At 43.4% G+C, this 20,856-nt stretch overlaps 2 protein-coding genes across 5 annotated transcripts in view; one reads left to right on the top strand and one right to left on the bottom strand.

Moving 5' to 3' along the window:
• The window catches only part of PAK5 (p21 (RAC1) activated kinase 5), a 312,051-nt gene that overhangs the window by 249,015 nt on the left and 42,180 nt on the right, over positions 1–20,856 (bottom strand). For 2 of the 3 annotated variants that reach the window (XM_066995369.1, XM_048060795.2), the window contains exon 2: positions 69–269. The gene's annotated coding sequence lies outside the window, so the exon portion shown is untranslated. The remainder of the gene's footprint in view (positions 1–68; positions 270–20,856) is intronic. The other variant, XM_066995368.1, reaches the window with a different exon arrangement.
• Positions 1–20,856, top strand: part of SNAP25 (synaptosome associated protein 25) — a 62,526-nt gene that overhangs the window by 25,549 nt on the left and 16,121 nt on the right. For both annotated transcript variants that reach the window (XM_048060825.2, XM_048060826.2), the window contains exons 2-4: positions 7,288–7,422; positions 8,074–8,115; positions 16,763–16,811. In XM_048060825.2, coding sequence (XP_047916782.1) covers positions 7,351–7,422; positions 8,074–8,115; positions 16,763–16,811 — 163 coding nt within the window. In that variant the 5' untranslated portion in view covers positions 7,288–7,350. The remainder of the gene's footprint in view (positions 1–7,287; positions 7,423–8,073; positions 8,116–16,762; positions 16,812–20,856) is intronic.

The raw sequence follows: 20,856 nt of genomic DNA, 5'->3' as shown, positions 1-20,856 counted from the left end.
GAACACAACAAACTTTGGGAATCACAGGACATTGCTAAACTATGAATGAAGCTGTATGAGGCAGTCACCTGCGAGAGCAGGGAATTAGACTCACTGCAGCCTGTTCAGTCCAGGTCTCTGTTCAGTGTCCTCCGCACTGCCAGCAGCTCCCTCCAGACGTGATGCCCACTCGTGGTATGAGGGTTTCTCTCTTTAACCTCCACCACTCCGAGTGGTTGCTCTCCCAAATGGAAAGAATAAACATTTTTGCCTGCAATGTTTTTCTGTTGCTGTTGGAAAGAAAAAAAAAAAAGAGAGAAACAAAATGTGTGGGTACATAGCTCTGGAAATGACTGCAGAGAGATAACACCTTGCAAAGTTTATTTTCTAAAGTGGTTTTATTAGCAGTAAAATGGGTAAAAAGTCAAGTTCTTATTTCTCTGAAGTGAAATTGTTACAAAATGGCTGCTCTGTGGTATTTCAATATTTTTTTTTTCTGTGCAGGAGCCTGATAAAGCGACATGCACATGCTGGAGCTGTATAAAACAGCAGTGTTGTCTGACAACTGACAGGACAACAATGCCTTGCTTTGTGTGGGGATAGGGTGGCTCCAGGCATTTCTTTTATGACCTCCTGTTATTCTCTGAGATCTCAACGGCAACTTTTTCCACCTGCCGCTGCTGCTGGTTGCAGCGCCTGGAGGAAGTGTGGGATGTATTGCTCATAACCTCCCGATTTGCAGAAACCGGAGGCACGGAGTGGTTGTGTCAACACAACTTGTCTGCCGCACTGCAACCGTGTACGTGCGCAGTCACACTCATTTACCCACCAATGATCAGGGTTTGCCAGGGACAGGGGTGCCCACGTTTACTGGAAAAAGTGATTCCCCTGGTAGTGCATTTATGGTGCGTAGCTGTATTCACATTAACAAATCATTTTATTGGGCTTTTTGACATTACAGCAAGAAAAGCCCGTAGGAAAACTGCTTTCCAGTTAGTTTTTCCAACACATTCAGCAAATAGTCAGGAATCATAATTTTGTCTAATTATACTTCAACATCCTCAGCTTGGCCTTTGACGGGGGTGTTCTTGCTCCAGCCAGATGCAAGCTCTGACACAGTGGTGCACATCACGCTTGGTAGCATTTACCCCAAAGCCCTCATCCGGTAGCACAAACATCCCCAAATTGAATGCCAGTCAGTGCCCTGAAACACCTGCAATTCCATAGCTAAGAAAAAAAAAGACAAGGTAGGAAGGATGTTGTCCGCATTGTGCAGATGGGAGACAGATTCAGTTGTTAAACATGGACAAGCAGTCCCATCAGAGGGTATCCAAGACATCAGCATGAGGCTGACAGATACAGCCAGCAGCAGGCAACCAAACACCTAGAGCATCTGACATAGCTCCAGAGACGTGTCTTTAGGCAACGCAAGCAAGCTCTGAGAGTAAAATAAGTTGTTTAAAGCGATGCAGGAAGACAGTGACAAACTAGGAATTACCAGTTTCTCCTGAATTCAAATGTGCAAGATCTCAGTGCCTGTCTTTTCCAAAGTCACTCCCTGTCAAGCCCTCACCAGTAGGCATTATTCTCTCCTGAATATGCAGCAAAAAACAGGGAGGAAAAGGCTGTCACCATCCTCTGTCAGCTGGGTGGTGGAGCTGTGCCAAAGACCAGCAAGCAAGCCGCTGTGCGAGAGCACCAGGAGGGAGATGGGACCTTGACGTACCCCCAGGCAGAGGCTGCTCTGTCACTTAACAGGCAGCACGGACGTGACAAAGGTGTTTCTTTGGAAATGGTAACTCTGCTGAAACTCTTGGGGTAACTTATATCCAGGCAATAGGCTGTGCTGCAGAAGGGACGCAAAAAGCAGTCTTTCCTCAAGATTTTATTTCGGAGCTATTTAAAAGTAAAATCCAAACAACAGAGTAATTTTTCATTACCGTGTTTTATACAATAGCATAAAATCTTTAAATAGGATTCCTCATTGCAAAAGTAGCTGATTTGTTTTTCAAGTGCTTTCAGATCAATTAAAATACAATAAGAGCAAATGCAGGAAATATTTCTGTTACAGACAGTATTAATTGTGGTGAGCTGTGGGTGAAATGGAGATGACAGAAGTCAAAACCCAGAAGAATTAGAGCTTGTAAGGGACATTTCTGAAAACCCACGATCTATAAAAGCTATGCTCAACCCAAATAAGCTCCCAACCCAAATAATTTCTCACCACCTGTTGTTTCAGACTGAGTAAGGGCTTCTTGCTGGAAGCTGCCTTTCAGCACTGTATTCCCAACACAGTTTCAGGGGGAACCGTCAGCAACACACACAGATATTGGTATTTATGTGTCTTTCCACAGCATATTTGCACTTCTGATGCTATTTCATTCCCTACTGGTGTTAGTAGGCAGTTTCTGGTCTAGACTGAGCTTCGTGGTTAATGCTGGGACATTTCTTATAAGCCAGCTGCAAAGAGCCAGCCCATCTAGGGAAGGCTGGAGGAGGCGGTGAAAGGCATGACCAAAATGCTGGCAGCTGAGCAGGGAAGAGGATGGGTGCCTTGAGATCCTATAAATCCCCAAAGCTGCCTTGCTCCTGGCCATGTCCTGTGGCTGAACCTGTCTTGTGCAAGACCCAGGGAGTCTTCTGAGTTGCTGCAAGGCAGCCCTGGGGAGAAAGGATGACCCCTTTTATCCACAGCTGAACTTTGTCGCTCCCTTTGGCAGTGTGTGTTTCTCCTTCTGCCAACGACCAGATTAAAACTGAAAGGGGAGTAGCTGTAACACAGGCATCCAGCTTTTAATAACTCAACATCCTTCCTAGGATGCTTGATGACCAACATCTCTCTTTGGCTTTTCTGCAGCTCTGCTAATGCCACAGCGCTGTGGTAATTTCTTTCAATCTTACAAGAAAGGAGCATAAAGTGGGGTATTGACTACCTCTGACTTTTTTAGTAGAATACGCCAATGCAGTCATCCCCTGGCTACAAATATCCATGGGAAGAATAGATGTGTCCTTTAATAACAAGGAGAGTGCTTAAAAAAGAACACTTTATTGCAGTGTTGCCTTCACCACAGTAAATTGCAGCATTTTCATTTTCCTGTATTTATTGCACTGAAGTGTTTATATCACTGTGAAGCAAATATTTGCTTTCAAAGGTCACTCATTGTCTCTCTCTTCCTCAGGGGATATATGTAGGTCTCTCTTAGGCTTCACTATGATTCTGTAAGGATATACAATGTTCTGGCTATGAGATTCTTTATTGCACCTGAGCACTACTAAACTAGCAGATGTAGAATTCAAAGTATAATAGGCAATGCGTTTCCATTAGCCAGTCTCTCTTTACGTTCTTCTGTAATCCTTAGTCTCCTGTTGTGCTCCTCTGCCAGCCCTGCTGTAACACGCAAGACTGGCTCAAGGGGAATTTGATGTAAGTTGCCCCGTTCCCTTGGCTTGGCACATGACATTTTTCGTAACAACATTTGGACTTCTGTCTTCTTTTAAGAGAGCATTACATATGTTTGTCTGTGAACCCAGAGGGTTTCCCTTTTCTGAAACAGAGAGACCAAGATCCTTGCGAAATTTTGCAACTGCATCTGCGTATACAATTACTGCAAGTATAAACACAAATTGACTGAGTGCGTGCAAGTGGCTGTAACTTCTGTAGCAACTTTTTTATCAAAGTTTAAGATCTAAGCACCTTAAGATAGTACATCACAACTTTGTTTTGCTGATCTGTCACCTCTGCAGTAACCACAGACAAAATAAATTGTAGTTTATTGAAAGTAAAGAGCACGTTTTGTAGAGGTTATGCCCAGTCATACTGGGGATTTTTAAATCATTATAGGCTTTTGATACTTGATTCAAATCAGCTTGAATGAGAACAGAACGCAAAATATCACAAGGAATTTATTCCCTGAGGTCCCCAGTAGAATCTTTGGTCAGTTCCCATTTTACTAAAATAGCAGCAGGTTTTAGCGGGCCAAAGACAGACCACTACTTCACGTTTTTGAAAGCCCATCCGGCAGTCAGTGAGCGCAGCTCCACTACCGCTTACCTTTGCTTGGCCATTCCTGTCATCCGTTGGTTTCAATGTTCTAATAAATCAAGGGGACCACATATAGGCCCCACATTATTTTAAAAAAATCATCATAGAGGGAAAACCTAATTTTAACTGTAGTGATATAATTCCCTTTAGAACATATGAATATGTTCTCTATGGGACTTTATAGATAACAGGGTTTGTTGCTGGAATTTCATGAAATTGGAATTGAATTTAAGCATATATGGGGCTTTTCTTATCTCTAATCTGTCCTAGTCCACCTTTAGAACTGCTAAATTTTAAAAAATAATTAAACCCATTCCTAGCCACCTGCAACATATATGCAGTTTATCATACTGTCTGCAAATAAGTAACCTTTATTGATTCTTGTGCATGGTTTTCTATTAAGTAAAGTTGAATCAGCACTGCTGCAGGGTACTTTTGTTTATGACTAAAACTTGATGTAAAATGACTTGTCTGGAAGAATGCTTTTTGCTATTTCTCAATCCATTCTAAGTGCTTTACAAATACCAAACAAGCTCAATAAACCTGTCAAGTTCAATCACTTGCTACAGAACATCTCTCTGGTTACAACCTCTGACATTTTTTTCAGTTTGATGCAAAAAAAGGATGCATCTGTCACTAAAATGTCAACTGATGCTTCTAATTAACCAAAAAGGAAAACTCCAAAGAAAAATCAAGAAGTTTCACCCCTTTGTTACTTTTTTGCACCACCCAACAATTTTGCTGGTTTGTGATCAGAATTTAATAAGTAAAAGATCAAAAGTCAGGCTGGAATCTACTTGAGAACTGAGTTTTCTGCACATTTTTTACTATCTGTGGTGACTGACAAGCAGACAGCATTATTAGTTATTGTCAGGAAAAGCACTCATCTCACCTTCACTTGCTTACAAGTCTGTAATCATTGAGCTCACATGGGATATGCTTAGAGACTGAACCAAATCCCCTGTTTACAGTGAGGAAAACACTACCAAATAGACATAAACCAGGACCAGGTTTCTGCTCTTCACAGTGAGATGTATACACCAATTAGATCAGCTCCAAAATCATGTCTAAATTTTTGTGACTTTTGCTAAAGATCAATGCTGCTCTTTTGCCAGCACAAGTGTAGCGAGGGATCCAGGCAGAGGAGAATATTTTATTGCTGTGCCAGAGATATGTTAATGCTGAGTTTTGCCTCGATCTGTGAAAAAACACTATTTGTAAAGCAGTGACCGCTCTAGTGCCAGCCTGTGCCAGGTGGGACAGGAGTTTGGACAGTGGTCCTTTATCAAAATCACTTATTTTTATCCCAGCCAAGCTGGCTCCATTTGCTGATCAGGAGCAGCTTCTTACATGAAGCTGCATGATGTGCCACAACAAGCAATGTGCGTGCAGCAGTAGGGTGGGAAGGTTGGGGTGGCCTTGAGAACCTACCCACTCTTTCACGTGCCCTTCAGGAGAGACCAATTCCTGATTCAATTTTTCCTCCTAATCCTCAGAGTGTGACAGTTTTGCAAAGCTTATTTACTGCTGTTTGTGAGCATCCTTGAAGTGCCTGATATCAGTCTGAATATTAGCCATGAAATTAAGCTCCACATTAGCATCATCCGGGGCTGCAGATGAGTTGCTTAAGCTTGGTCCTTCACACCACTGTGACCGTGCAGCTGGCAGAACAGGGTGGGCTTCTTTTCCAGCATATATTTGGGCTTCTAAACGTTGTGTGACCCCTCACAGAATGTCAGCCTCCTTCTGACAAGGACGTAGCGATGTGCTCAGTGATGAAAGTAGGATGCCGTGCCAGTAGCTTCAGGGCTGGCTCTCCGAGATGGATTTCTTCCTGCTGTAGCTTCAAAGAGGAAAAGCAGCCATGAGTGAGGGCAGGGCTAATGTGAAAGCATGAAGGTCACATATCCCTTCGTAGATAAGAAAAACAGTAAATTTGTTGCTGGAGCTGCAGAAGAAATGCAAGGAGTGGTCTGCTTTCCTTACACATTTCTAAGTAAACAGGATGCGATCCAGGAAATATCCCGGCCACCCAGCTGTACCTGTTCAGCTCATACTCCTGTTGTGCTGATGGAAAGTGCTGTCAAAGCAATAAGTGGATTCATCTCAGATAGAAAATAATTTGCTTTTAAAAAGAGTTATTATTGTTAAAATTTTAGAGCCAAACTCTGCCCTGGCTTATCTTGTTTTGTAAAGGCTACACATATCACAAAGACTGGACAGAAAATAGCCTCTGGGATTTTGCTTTCCTACAGCAGCTTTACTGAAAGGGGCTGTTTTTGTCCTCTTTCTGTAATTGAGCATGATGGCATGTGCTTTATGGCTGTTTATTCTCAGTCCCCCACAACTTCCCCACCTCCTCTGCACCTGGGATTAGGTTTTTCTGCAATGAACAAATCTAACATTCAGTGAGCAGTAATTTGCAATGTGGCATGCTTGAATCGAGCAGAGAAATAAGCCAGTGTTGTTGTTATAAAGACCTGACAGATGGTAGGAGGACCCGCCTTTCTTAATCAAGTCATGCTCAGTAATCAGAGCTAGCTCGAATTTATAACAAAAAAGAAACCCTAACCAAATGAAGATTAGTGGGCTGCATCCTGATCTCGGGTTAGGATGAGCTCAGTGGTGTTGACAGCACCAGGTAAGTCCTGCAGTCTTTTCACCTGAAATGAAGGATTCGCTCAGGTAGATAACTTCACCCAATCCAGCTGTAAATATTGTTTCAGAGTCTGAACTGGAGTGTCCTGGACAAGTCGTTAGCTGATAAAAATCTGCAGTTTCATTGTCTTTAATTTCACTGGAGATACATTAGCTGAGTGTCCAGCCCTCCAAGCGATGCAGTTGAAATATAGGATGCGAGCAGCATAGGCTTGACCTTGACCTCCTTCAAATTAAGGCTTTTAATTCTAGGGAAGAATAAATGGGTCTGAAGCCCACTTCTGGTACCAAGCAGTGCCCCCTGAATCTCCAGATGTGGTGTGTATAGCTTTTGAATCATTAAGGAAAAAAGAAGGATTTGTTTTTCCTCAGCGAACATGGTAAGAATAGATCCTTGTTCCTCAAGAGTGATTAATAGCACAGGAGTAAAGCACCACCTTGAAAAATCCTGTGTGCTCTGTGCCGTATAGGAATGACTATCCAGAATGGAAGAGTTTGGGTGACGGCACTCGTAATAAAAGCACTTCTGGGGGACTGACATTTAAGCACATTGCGGTGCTTCAGGGAGCCTAACCACACTGTTTCTTTCCCTTTTCGCTGTCTTCCAGGCTCGCAGGCAGCTGAGCACAACTCCTTGATCTGCAGCTTCCACAAACACACCCACAGCTAAAATGGCGGAAGACGCGGATATGCGCAATGAGCTGGAAGAGATGCAGCGGCGTGCCGACCAGCTTGCTGATGAAGTGAGGCTGATAGCTAAGCAGGAACCCTGGGGCTGGGTGTGGGTGACAGGCACGGCCAGAAACAGGAGCTGGTCTGGCAGAGGAGTTCTGGGACTGATTCTGTTTTCTGTCAGCTTTACGCAGAAAGCAGAACTGGAAAAGAGATGAAACAATTTAACATCGTGTTTGGTCCAGATTAAGTAATCTAGATTAAGATATTTATTGATCATGAGTTTGGTTTAGGTACTAGGACATCCATCAGTTTGACTGACTTTAGAGCAAAAAGCAGCAATGTAATATTGTCTGAGGATCCCTTCAATCTGCCAAACCTATGCAATATTTATTGTCACCAATTAGGTGACTGAAAAGTAGCTGAACACTGCAGACCGTGTTTCTAAAGTGGAACACCAGCTGTTCCCAGCACCACCGCTGCACCACACAGGTGAGGGGAGCGCATACGTTAGAGCCCGCAGCTGCCCCGGGATGTGGTGGGAAGTGCTGCATCGTGAGCCCTCCTGGGGACCGAGGATGAGGAGATCACCATCACCTGCTGATGGCCTGATTTGGGGGGAAGGCAAAGAGCACAGGAAAAACATACCGTCAGCATGAGCCTGCACGTTAGGGAGGGAAACTGTCTTGCGAAATCTAAGTGGCTTTTCCTGTTTTTTCCAGTCCCTTGAGAGCACCCGCCGAATGCTGCAGCTTGTTGAAGAGGTAAGGACTGAATTTTATTTGAGCTTCTGTTGCGAGCAAAAGTGATGGAGACTCTGACACACCAGGAGGTTCTTTTTTCCTCTTACTTACATTGCTAGGGCATGGCCATGGCTTTTTGTACCACTCCGTCCCTCCTCATCCTTGCCCAGGCGCGAGGGTCATTTGAGACACCATGCCTCAGCTGCCCAGGGTCGAGCTGCAGGCTAGCTGCTGAGGCACGATGTTTTGCCCATATCTGAGTATCCATTGAGCCAGGATGCTCGAGATAAGGCAAGGAAACAGCTTCTGAAGGTGACCTGGAGTGAGGGACAAACAGCTGAGTTTGCTGCAGAGCTCCTGGAGCCTCGTGCTGGCACTGCTCTGATGTCCTTGCCATATTGCTGCAAGCGGGGAAGGTGAGAAAGGCCCTCTGCCTCTTTGGCCTGTCCTCTTTGACAACTCCCTCTACAAAACCACTTGCAGCTATTTATAGAGCATCAGTCACCACAGCGTTAATTGCCACTTTACGCATCTCTGAAACATTTATTAGGGTTTCAAGGCTTATGAGATGTCGTAGATCAACAGCTCTGGAGAAGGAAGTTGTTTCCACGGTGCTGGGGAAGAGGACTTGGGCTCAGCCCCCATGGCTAACACAGCCTGCACCAACCTGCAGGAGTCACCCCCAGAAAGAAAAAGAAATTTGCCCTCATTTCACCCTCTTCGTAACAAAGGGCTTTAAAAGCCGGGCACTAGCAAACTCAGTTCAGGTTAGAGCGATCAGGCATCAGGTGGTGGAAAACTTTGCTCCTGCCTGACAGGCCGTGTTATTTCCAGACACCGTGCGATCTGTGGCTCTGGAACCGGTGACATTTTTAATCAGGGTCATCAGTACTGACAGTCCCGGTAATCCTGACAACTGGAGGAGTCTCCAGCAGAGACAACGAGCAGAACATGACATCAGGTCCCACGTCCAGGAACAAGCACAAGCCCAGCCGTAGGCTTCACAGCCTCAAAATCAATCAGGACTGTGGAGATCAATGGAGTCCAGTGGAGACAAAATTAAATTTCCGTGTACAGATAGACGAGCAGATGGGTCATTGAGCATAGTCAGCATCACTTCCCTGCCACAAACACTTCAGATCTGGGCCCCTTGCAGCCAAAACACGTTCTTGTCTTGCAAGCAATCTGCCCCTCTTCTCTGCTCAACTCCCTGGATGTGCCATTTCTAACCTTCACTTCACATCACCTCCCGGCTGGACGCAGCTCCTGCTTTAAAATCACTTCACTGACATGCACAAGTCTTACACGTGTACCTCCACAAACACAAGGCAGGAGAGCCCACCGCCCCAAAATGCCTGTGATCGAAATAGACAACGCAGATGATGAGTGGGAAGAAAAAGAGGCACAGGAAAGGGAAGTGATTTGCCCAGGGCCGAGCCATTGGTAAATATCAGCCTTGTCTCTCCCAAGCTGTATTTGTGTGACCTATGCACTGCTTGAGTTTTCCTAACATATTGAACGAGCATATTGTGAATGCCACTGGAGTTTTAGTATTAAATCACAGCAAATGGCAAAGTGGGAGGAGAACTGGGACTGCTGCATTTACCAATGAATTTATGTAGGACTCTAGTGCTTCTTGGAAGAGCGCAGCATCTCTCTGGACCTGGCTTTTATTCAGATGCTACAGTATCTTCCTGTGCAAATACAGAAGTTTCTAAAACTAGCCCTGAGTAGTCAAGGGAATTCATTTACAATGAGCTGAATATTATTTTCACTAATGTGACTACAAAAGACCTTTAAAATTCTCTTGTGCTCTGAACAGCTGGTTGATTACTCTGACCCCATTTTCTAGGTACCTTACAAAGCATGCAGCAGTTAAGGAGTGAAAGATTTTAGACTAAAAAGACAAGTGGTGAGTGTCTTTGAAATTGAACTTGTGTTTCACTGATTTAATAGACAAAAAAAAAAAGAAAGAAATCCAATTAGACTCACTTGCTTAGCAGAACCTGTCTAGTGAGTACAGATAGAAAATATTCTTCCTCAATGAAAGAATGCTTTTTACTTTATTCTCTTGATAAAACAAATCCAGTACTCCTTAACCAGGAAGAGCATGCTTCCACGTTTAAGCATTATTCCTATATATATATATAAGGATTCCTGTCATGGTTGGCTCCACTCTGCTAGATGCTGGGGAAATACAGAATAAACAGCCTGACTTGGCTCCACTCTAGAGACAGAGGAGTGCTGTCTGCTCAGGGAAGGCCTATAGCAGTACAATGCTGAAATAAGGCCAGAGCGTGAGGGACAAAACCGATGTCCACAAAGGACCTTCTGGGCACTCCTTGCCCCAGAAGACTCAGCTGAGTCTGAAGACTAAGACCTGCTGCTGTTTGCAGGAAATGTCAGTGAGGAAAACAGAGCTGTTCTCCTTGCTGAAGGACCAAATCTGTTACTGCGGCTTATTTTTATAACCCAGCTTTGCAAGGAGCTGATTGTTTCAGCCCTAGCACAACAGGAGAAGCCAGAATAAGTGGTGAGTGGACATTGTAAAGTGGCCACTGCTTTGCCCGAGGGCAGCTATGTACTGGGATGGCGGATTACAAAAATCAGTTTTCTCTGTGGTGCTTGGCATAGCCATGCAACACATAGCTACATCCGCATTAACCAATGGCATTGGAACTACTCACTACTCACTGCCACAAATACCTGCATTTTATTACATTGCTGTGCAATGTTTCCACCAAAACATAAAATGAAAATGAACATTAAGTAGGAGAAGTAAGACTAAAACACAGTTTGTAGCTGACTTTCTCATTATTTTCTTGTTCAAGCTTTTAACCTCTGAGCCAACCTTACGAAATGCAGAATAATACAGTAGGAGAAAAGCCGTGAGTCCACTACCATATTCTAGTGGAACCACCATCGTCTTTAAAAAAATCGATCATTGTAGGGTGGAAAAGAAGATAGTTTCTAGCTCTGACGCAGCAAGGGAAAAAACATCAACAAGATCAGTAGTGCAGAAAGACCAGCAAGAAAGCACTTAGCAACGAGCACAGACAAAAGAGTTGTTTTGTACATTCAAATCCAGACAGGACTATTTCTCCTCTTACATGCTGCAGGGTTAGAGTCAAGTTTACTAAGATATCAGAGCTGAAATGGTAAGTTATGGAAGTCTGATAACGTCACGATGCTGCTTGGAACAGGACACTGAACATACAGCATGCCATCTTACTTACCTCCTTCATTTGTGATTGGGAAGTTAAGTTTCCTGTGACATTATTACCACAGTCAAATGCCCCTTAATTATAGACCAAAGAATTAAAAAAAAATCTATTAATTTAGATTTTGATCCAAATCTTGACAAAGCTGATTCGAAAAATCCCTTTGACATTATTAGCTATTGGAATGGTTTTACTCAGACAAGTGTTTTAATCTGTGTAATTCCACAGAAACACATATCTGGCACAGAGGAAGGTGATTCATAATTCTGGTGTCAGTGCTTGCCATGCAGGATGAAACCCCGTGTAGCTGGGTCTACCAGCTGCATAGCACTGGAGTCAGGGACATTGCGCTAGATGAAAAGCAGGCACACAGGATTTGACGGGGGTTATACGCAGACCTGTATTGGCTGAGGATCTGAGCCTGAGGATCTGAGCCCCAGGGTGAATTAACAGGCTCAGTGAAGTAACATGGCTCTTCAGTCAGGCACGGAGAGACATTACAGTGTTAACAGGGTGACAGTGAACCTGGAGCTGGAGTTGACTAAATGCGTTACTACGGATGACTAAAAGTGTTTCTTTGACCACATTTTTGTCTTTAGGGTGTTGACATGCCTCTTTAGTGTCACTGGGAACTGCTAGCAGTCTCAGCCTGTCCTGGTTTATAATTACCTGTGTTAATTTATTCAAAACAAACTCTATAATCCATACTGATTAAAGTAAAATTCTTCATTGAAGACGAAGTTTGTGTTCTTCACATAAGTGAGAGTGTATATCTGTTTTTCAGGCTACCTCCTGAAACACAGAGGAAGGGATTTCTAGAATTTGGGTTCTCTGTCTGATACATCATTCCCTTATATTGCTAGGAAAACCAAACCTTGGGCTTAATCGCAGTTGGAGTAGCTGCCTTTTGTAGTGGGCATGGATAGGAAACATACTGTATTTCTGCAGGGACTGGCGGGCCCTTTGAGAAGTCTTCCCAATTCCCTTCCTTGGGAAATTCAGTGACATAGCAGTAATAAATACAGCAATGCATTTCCCCTCCAAAGTGCTGGGCAAATTACAGTGAATGCCTTGTAGATTAATTTAATGGGCTTTGAGTGAGACCCTACTATAAAAAAGTTTTATAAAGCTGTTACAGAAGATTGAGGATAATGTATGTTAAAGACTGCAGCAGGAATCCAAATTATGCTGTTAAACTGGCTTCACTGAAGCACACTGCCTTAGGATGATGTATCTAAAAGCTGAATTAAGCCCAAAGTTTTAAAATCGTATATTCTAGCTTTCTGATCAGTAGCTTAGCCTCTGGTCCAGCGGAGAAACTGGGTGTGTGCTTCACAGAAAGCACGTTGAAGTTGAACCCAAACCAGTACTCCTTGTTGGTTTACCTTTCTCCAAACACTAGAGCATAATGTTACCCAAAGGCCGAAGGACATTGACTTTCATAAGCTGTATGGGGTCTGCAAACATGGTGCCATTTCCCCTAGTGTAACTGATTTTTTAAAGTCAAAAGCGATGGCCTCCTGCTATGAGGGGTCATCTTGTGAGCAAAGTTTGTCAGGTCTGCATACCCCAGGCTTTGCAGAAGAGTTGGCAACACATGTCAGTGTCGGTGGAAATCAAAGTCTGTGAGGATACGCAGGCCGACCTGCTCACTCCGAGAGTCAGGGCTGAGCAGGTTCGAGGGCTGTGTGGGAAAGATGAAATGTTTTACCATCTGCAGTGTACCTGTTTTATGGATAAACAGAGGAACTCCAAAGCTGTCAGTTTAATGCCTCAACAAAAGCAATTCGTGCTGTGCCATTTTCTTCTAAAGAACAGGAGTGTGAGATGTTTGCTGTACTGTGGCAAAATCCAGCAGCCCAAATTCTCCTCTTAGGTGCAGCAGGAAGAGAAAGAGAGTCAAAAGTGAACCCAAAGAGACAAGGATGTTGAGAGATGGATTAAAGTGGCATGCACTCCATGAACTTTGCAGGACCCCATCAAAGATGTACTTTCCTTCTCTCCGGCCTGAACTATCCTAAGCAACCCATTTTTTGAGAACCCTTATTTGCTGAAAACTATATGGAGGATTGCCTATGCAAAGATTGGAGGGTCTTAACTAATTCCTCCATTGCACAGGAAGACAGAAACACCCTAATCCTGGGGAAAGCGTACCATTAGCAGACATTTTCATAACACCACAGACCTCACTACTTCTGCCCATGCATGGGTTCCCACATAGGATCTCGTTGATGTTGTGTGAGTGGGAACCTTTCCTGAGCCCCTGGACCTGCACCCACCTGCTGTCATGACATGGGCTCATCGGGAACCTGTTATCCAGGTTTTATGATCCGTCGTTGTAAAACATATTCTTCTGGGCTGGCAACTTGCAAACACAGCTTTCGTCACCTCCTGCTACACGCTCTCTAAGCAACCAGTTCGTGTGTCTGCCGACAGCTGCTCCCACTGACCGAGGGCAGTTTCTGTGGTAGTTTTAGTGCAGGGAACGCCAACGTGTTCTGTGCTTGGGAAATCTCTCTCATGAGCCCCAAATACATTTCTTTGGTACCTTTCTTCCTCTGTATTCCTTTAGATGAAGAAAGATTGATATTTCTAAAGATGGCACAGCCTGTTGTCACTGAGGGTCAGATACCCAGAGTGTTTCTCTCCTGCTCAGATGTCTGGATGATGAGCACATTTGCCAAATAGCTCTGTTTGGTTTTGATCTATCTAAAAAAACAGTCACAATGGAAATTAACTTTTGGGAAAGTCTGGATCTGTTTTAAATGTACAAATGTGATTTTATATATATTTTTTCAAATTGGCTGCACATGGTTAATTTTTTTGTGAAAAAACAATTAATGCTTAATCAAAACTTGGAACAGGAGGAGATTGTCACTTGATGTCTGAATCACCTCTTGTCTTTGTCAGTGAGCATCTTTTTATTAGCCTCAATGTGCTTTGGATTAGATCTCAGATGCAGACAAGTGTATTCAATGCACACTCTAATATTTTCACATTAGGATTAATGCTGTGGCAGGCTGAGCTACAGGTCACTTTCTTAAGAGATAGAGTATTGCCTGATGAAATAAAATGGTATTGATGGCCAAGTAAGTAGCAGAAAATTGCACCTCTTTAGCTCTGTGCAAGGATTTAATACGAAACACAAACCATAAGGTCCAATTGCCAAGTTCCTCTCTCAGCATAGGTCTCATTCAGGTCACTGGGCAGCTTAACTGCATAAAGGCAGATTGCTCAGATCTCAAAACCAGCAGAAACATAAGGTCAGAGGGCTAACAAGCATCAAGCATTTCTCAGCCTGGCTATGTTGGACTCACTGAAAGCCAACACCTATCACACCACCAGCTGCAGGTTTTCTAAGTCCGGTATTCAGAAAGGTGCAATATCAGACCATGCTGTATTTACAATTTACAATTATCTTTTACCCAAGAGGACTCAGGACCCGAGCAGCCTCCTTGTGTTTGCATGATGTATGTTTTGTTAAAATACATATAAGTCATTCTGGGTAAGCCACCTTGGGCACCAAGAGCACAGAGAGAGCACCATAACAAGCTACCTAACATCCACTGCTCAGCAGATCTGATACTTGTCCCACAGAAAATTTAAGATCATTAATGGTGGCTTCCTTACCGTATATAGGCAAATCTAAGAAGACCCTTGGACTCTAAGTTTGTAAAGGCTGTGAAAATAAAAGCTGGCTGGGACTCAAGCAAGTGCAATATGAGCTTGAAAGGAGAGCGAGCATCAGCAGCACCCAGCAGAGAGCTGGCCCAAGGGCAGAAGGCTTCTCTCCACCTGCCAATTCCCACAGGGACTGAAAAAGGGGGAGCAAACCAGGCTGCACACATCTGATGCTCTTCCCAGTTCCTACAGTGACGCAGACACTAAAGACAAGAGCGGGAGTGCAGAGGGAGGCAGACAAGAGCGCAACAAGGGGCATCTCACGTCCCTCTTGAACTGAGTGGGGTGCTCTTGAAGCAGAGCAGAGAAGCACCAGCTGCAGCCGCCAGCCAGACCTCGAGTGCTGCCGGCGGGCTGGTAGCTGAGTCGCAGCGCGTAGCGCGCTGCTGGCCAGCCTGCGAGCACCCCAGAGTGCGCCAGTGGCGGAGAGACACCACTGCTCCCCGACAGAAGGAGGAGTGATGGCAGGAGGGATAATGTGAAGCCCTGAACATGCTTCTGGGAGGGGGAGGACAGCCTGAAAAAAACAGGAGGGATGGTCAGGACACGAGGTTTCTCTTCCTCGTGTTCCTGTGTAACCGTGGGCAAGCAATTGCCTCTCCCCCGGCCCCTGCAAAATCAGCACCACCAACTTTGTCTGCTTCACGGGGACATGGGTGGCTTTCTGTTCAAGGAAGCAGCTAAATTACTGCCACACATGTCCAGGTAACTCCCCTGGCAAGCTGTCAGGCCACAGAGGACTTACTTCATCTGTTATTGAAATGCAACAGTCAGGATATCATTCAGGCCATTAATTATTCACAGATGTTATCACTGCTCTAAGCAGAACGGAGCTAGTTTTCCCTTTGTAATTAAAAAGGAGCTAATCTAATCTGTGATATAGCTTCGTATCACAGCACCCAGAAACCTGAGACACCTGGTCGCACCCCAGAGTAGTGATAATGCATGCAAAAACTGTATTTGTGAAAGGTGGCCTGCTGCTGGTTCAGGCAGGATGGAGCTCAGAAGTGCTCAGCTTTGCCTAAGCCCTGCTCCCAGCGAAGGTGATGGTGATAAGACTCCATTTAGCCTTCACAGGAGCCAAGATAGGATTGGCATGGAGGGGTTTAAAAGTCCTGCCTTCAAGCTTAGTCCAAAGTCCATTGATGGACGCTAAAGGTGATTGTTGAATGAATTAAAATTTGGCTCAAAACCTTACCTATTTGGTCTCTGAGCCAAAAAACATGATTTAATCCTACTAAATGTTAGCCTGCCTTAAAATGGGTTTCCTAAGGAGGTAAGCTTTCTGACTTCTGTGTTGCAAGGACTATGTACAAAGCGCTATGGCTTATTACCAAACACGTTTGTGTGCCATCTATTTCTCCTGTGGGATGAGCATACATCTGCAGTGTCAACACCCCCTTCTTCCCTTCTCCTGCTCAGAGAACTTGGGAACAAACCCTCTTTATAGAAATGGCTCTCGCATAAAGTGATTATTTAATCTCACGGTCCGGGACTTTGTGTTGCTGCAGTAGTTCAGTGTCCCAGTGAATCCTAAAGGGCTGATGGTACAATTTAGATTACACAGTTCCCTTTATGGTGCCCGGTCACATAAGGGCTTTGGATTGTGCCACCAGCCCCTTATGACCTTGTCATTCCTTTCACTGTTTTTCTTTTGTCTTCCTATGTCCTGTGCCGAGGACTGAGAGTTCCCTCACTGATCTCTCTTTCTCTCTCTTTCTTCTCCCCTTCTCTCTCCTTACCTTGCTACCACTATTGGGATGTAGAGTAAAGATGCTGGTATCAGGACTTTGGTTATGTTGGATGAGCAAGGAGGTAAGTTCAGATTGCTTCAGTAAGGACGTAAACCATTCTCAAAGTACTGTACTAACTGTGTGCAACCCTGAATCCCAGGGCCATAAAACACGTACGGTTATGCATGAGAACCCAAGAATCTCTTTGTCTTCAGCTTCACTGTCTGACAAAGGAACGTACAATAGCTGTGTAAGAGTCTGTACTTCTTTTGATCTGTTTCCCATTAATATCAAAGAGAGCTGCAGGCTGAACTCATCAAAATCATCTTTTTTTCAGCAAGCATTGGGCCGAGATCCAGCTACATGATGGGAAGATTTGCCTCCATAAATATAAAATCCAACATTATTTAAGCAGGTGCTATGTAATTTTCTCACTTGTTTAGCTACAAGTGAAAGCCATGCAATATATGCATCCCAAGAGAAGCTAAAATTGTTTGGCTTGTGCAAAATTCTTTTTTTTTTTTTTGTACAGAAATGTCAGTGAGGATAACAGGAGCTTAACATTAAAAGCTACGGAACAACTGGCTCATTACAAGTGACCATATATGAGCCTTTAAACTTAGACAAGTCCCTGCCTGTGGATGACAGTGACAGAGACAGAGCTAAATGTATTCAGTGCATCCCAGGAAATTACATTTTTGCCCTTCATAATACCAAAAAGCAGCAGGTAGCTTCTCCTTCCCCCCCAGATAAACTAATATTTGCTGCAGACCCACAGCAACAGCAAAAGAGAGTCTCCAAAGAGAAGTTAATCAACAGAGTATGATTTTCTGCTACTCTATATCAAACCAGCCCCACAAAAGCCCGCATTATTATTTAGTATGTGGCACGGTGTGAAACTGTGCTAGGAAAAATTTTCTACAGAGGTGACACTCTGTAGCTCAGCAAGCCCCAACAACTATTATAAGCAACGTTATGGCATTATTGGGAAATGGACTGCATAACCCGACAAGCCCTTTTCATCTATTACATCCCTGCTTCTCTGGCACTAAAATGAATGAAAAGTAATAACAGGACCTAAACAGAAAGTATTTTCTTCTGTTTGTTGTTAGGTACATGTATTATTGCTTCTTGTATTTTATTTTTTCCTTTTAAGGAAAAGAAATTAAACTAACCAATTTTTTCTCATCTATTTGTCCTGACAAGAAAAATATTACAGATGTTATCTATGGATGTTTCTTATTTCCTGAATAATGTCAGTAACAGAACTATCACTGAATACAGAAAAACAGATTATTTATATTGAAACAGATACAGCACCTGTGTAAATAATGTTTTGTTTCAGAAGTGTGTTAACACTTGAAATAAATCACAAATATTGTCAGAGAAAGTCTGCAAATATCCACTTGTATCCAGTAAGGAAATTCAGGGGCAGATCAGCAGAAACTTTAGCAGTGCCTCTAACTTCCCTTGTGTTTAGCCTTGGGGAAGTAGGTTTCTTTTCTCTAACTGTTGTTTTTCCACAGATTGTTAGGGGAGGTTATTTTATTTTTAATTCCTTGTTTATTTAGTTATTTCCTTTGGAGTTCTATTTGATCACTACTGGTAAACCCGTGTACTCTCGAGTTATCCCACCTACTCATGTTAGGAAGGACTGTCCATGTGAGCAAAGGCACCGAGGCTGGACCCACCGACCTCTCTGGAGTCCAGGAAGCTCGGTATTGAACTCGTATCGACAGTGAAAACTGGAATGTATGTTGTATGGCCAGAGACATGGATAGCTGATACTTACACGAAGGAATCAGACAACTTAAAAGCCTCCTTAAATTGGTTATGGTCATGCCTTAAGTGGTTCAGTAAATTAAGCTTGTGATTATAACAGTATGGGTTTCTCAAGAAAAAACAGCCTAATAATGCTACAAACCCTGGGAATTTTGTAATTGCTGTACTATGTTAAATGTTTAATTATGTTTTGTCCATTTTAGCCATATATAGCTGTAATAATTCCTTATTTCTTTTATTACTTTATTTTAGCGATAGAAGACTTCTATTATTGGGCAAAATACACTAATGATTACCTTGAATCCTCTGTAATTAGTGCAATGTGTGCAACTCATGGATGTCTCAACAGATTATCAGATTAAGGAAATCATTTGCTAACACTGCCATGTGATCTCTTTTCAGCTGACTGCACAAGTCACTTAAGATTATTAGGTGTTAAATAGACAAAAACCATGACATTGATATTTCCAGTGGGCGGCAAGCAGAATATCTAATCGTTGCAGTTGCTTGAAGCCCTGTTTCTAGATTTCTTTACAAAATTGTTTGCTAAGTTAAACATACCTCACAAGAAAAACTTCTCTGACCTAACCTCAGGCTCAGTAGCACAAAGCAGAGCTCATTTTTTGACATCACAAGCAGAAGTTTGTGGGATCATAAAAGGAAATAAGCCAACATAATGCTACACAACTCGGTACTCACACAGCCAAGGCAGCTTGGCTAGCTCCTGTTGCCTAGCAGTTTGGTGCAACAGACCACAGTCTGTTGTGACCCTACAGAAACATGGAGCTTCACAAGCAATTTCACTACTCCTTTTTCCCAGAGGATGGGGCTGCCAAGACAACAAGAGACCTCCTCCAGTACTCTTTGAAGTCACTGAATGGGAATCTGAGTGGGCTTTTGGAGCAGTCCCTATGCAAAACAAACAGTCACCGCCTTTTGGGCCAGGTATTCTCGCCCAAAGCAGTTTCACACTGTCCTTCCCTGAGGAAGCCAACAGGGAGGAGCTGAGGTTGGATGCTCCTGGATGAGATTTTATCCATCAGTGAGAAAGTCTTTCTCAGAGCCTATCTGCATCCATAATTCTTACCTTTTTTTTAAACCTGGCCTTGAGTCCAACTCCCCTGTTGAATTACTTAAATATACATATAACAATTTAAACTAAAATATTTATATTCTACACTAAAAATGTTATGCTGCAAAGGATTATTGAGGAGTAACAATTGCTGTCCTTATTTAAATTTCTTTAAAACATGCTTTCTTAGAAAAATGTTAAAATTTGGATTCATGTTGGTAAAAAGCAGAGTGTAGAAATGAAACTGACAGTACACAGAGGTGATATGAAGATAAACCTGGACTGCAAAACTGGTGTGGTCCCAGAACAGTAGCTTTTTTCCTCCAGTGGGAGGGAATACCCTTCTCCCATCACCGACTCCCATGGGAGTATCGGCAAGCAGAGCAATCTGGACCTTCAAGAATGTTTGGGTTTTTTTTGTGCCTGTGATGATATCTTCACACAGCTTATTACAAAGGATTTTTTTTCTTCTATTCAAAATGAGGTGGGGGGAGAAACATTTCCAATAACAATAGCCACACAGCCCTTTTTCATCCAAGACAAGACAGAGGAGTATCCATAACTTTGCTGAGCTGCAAAAAAAGTGTCAATGCAACTGAAATTTTCTCCCTGCACCAGAGAAACTGCAAGTGCACAACCAGCAGTGCCAGTGACCACAGAGAGGAGCTTAATCTACCCAACAGATCTGTACTCCAGATCAAGTTGAGGTATGGAGGTAAAACTTTGGAATAACCAGGAATAACCAGGAATAACCACATGTAAAACTCAGCTGACAGTGCCCTTGCCAGCTGAGCTCTCTACAGCTATTGCATGAGTTTTGAGTTTTCCAGCTTTCCATGAGTTATGGCTGACCTGTTTCTATGGCATTGGAGAAATGACTGCAGCAAATGCAAACATAATTACAAATTCTTTCAGCCTGAGAGCAAAACTATGGCCTTATGTGCAGGCCCATTCCCCAGCTTATCTCCTATTTAACACCTACCACGAAAATTGATAAGCAGTGAGATGTCAGAAGCAGAGCTGCTAAAGGCTCTCCAGCAACACCTATGAGCTGAGCTGATTACAGTCAGAGATGGTTTGCTAATTAATGAAAAAAATGGTGGGTATCAACCATTCCAGATTCTACAGGGAAAATGGCATTAATTATGTTGAAAGTGTAGTGCAGAAGAAAAGACAAACGAATCCCTCACAAAAGCAGGCTGTGCCTCGTGTATCGTTATTTTTAGCACCACTAGATGTGGGCTCACAAGCACTTCCCCCCAGCTTCCTTCCA

This window comes from Anser cygnoides, chromosome 3 (genome assembly GCF_040182565.1).
Source record: "Anser cygnoides isolate HZ-2024a breed goose chromosome 3, Taihu_goose_T2T_genome, whole genome shotgun sequence".
Lineage (NCBI taxonomy): Eukaryota > Metazoa > Chordata > Aves > Anseriformes > Anatidae > Anser > Anser cygnoides.
The sequence above is the reverse complement of the archived record's forward strand: the minus strand, read 5'-3'. Positions and strand labels throughout refer to the sequence as shown.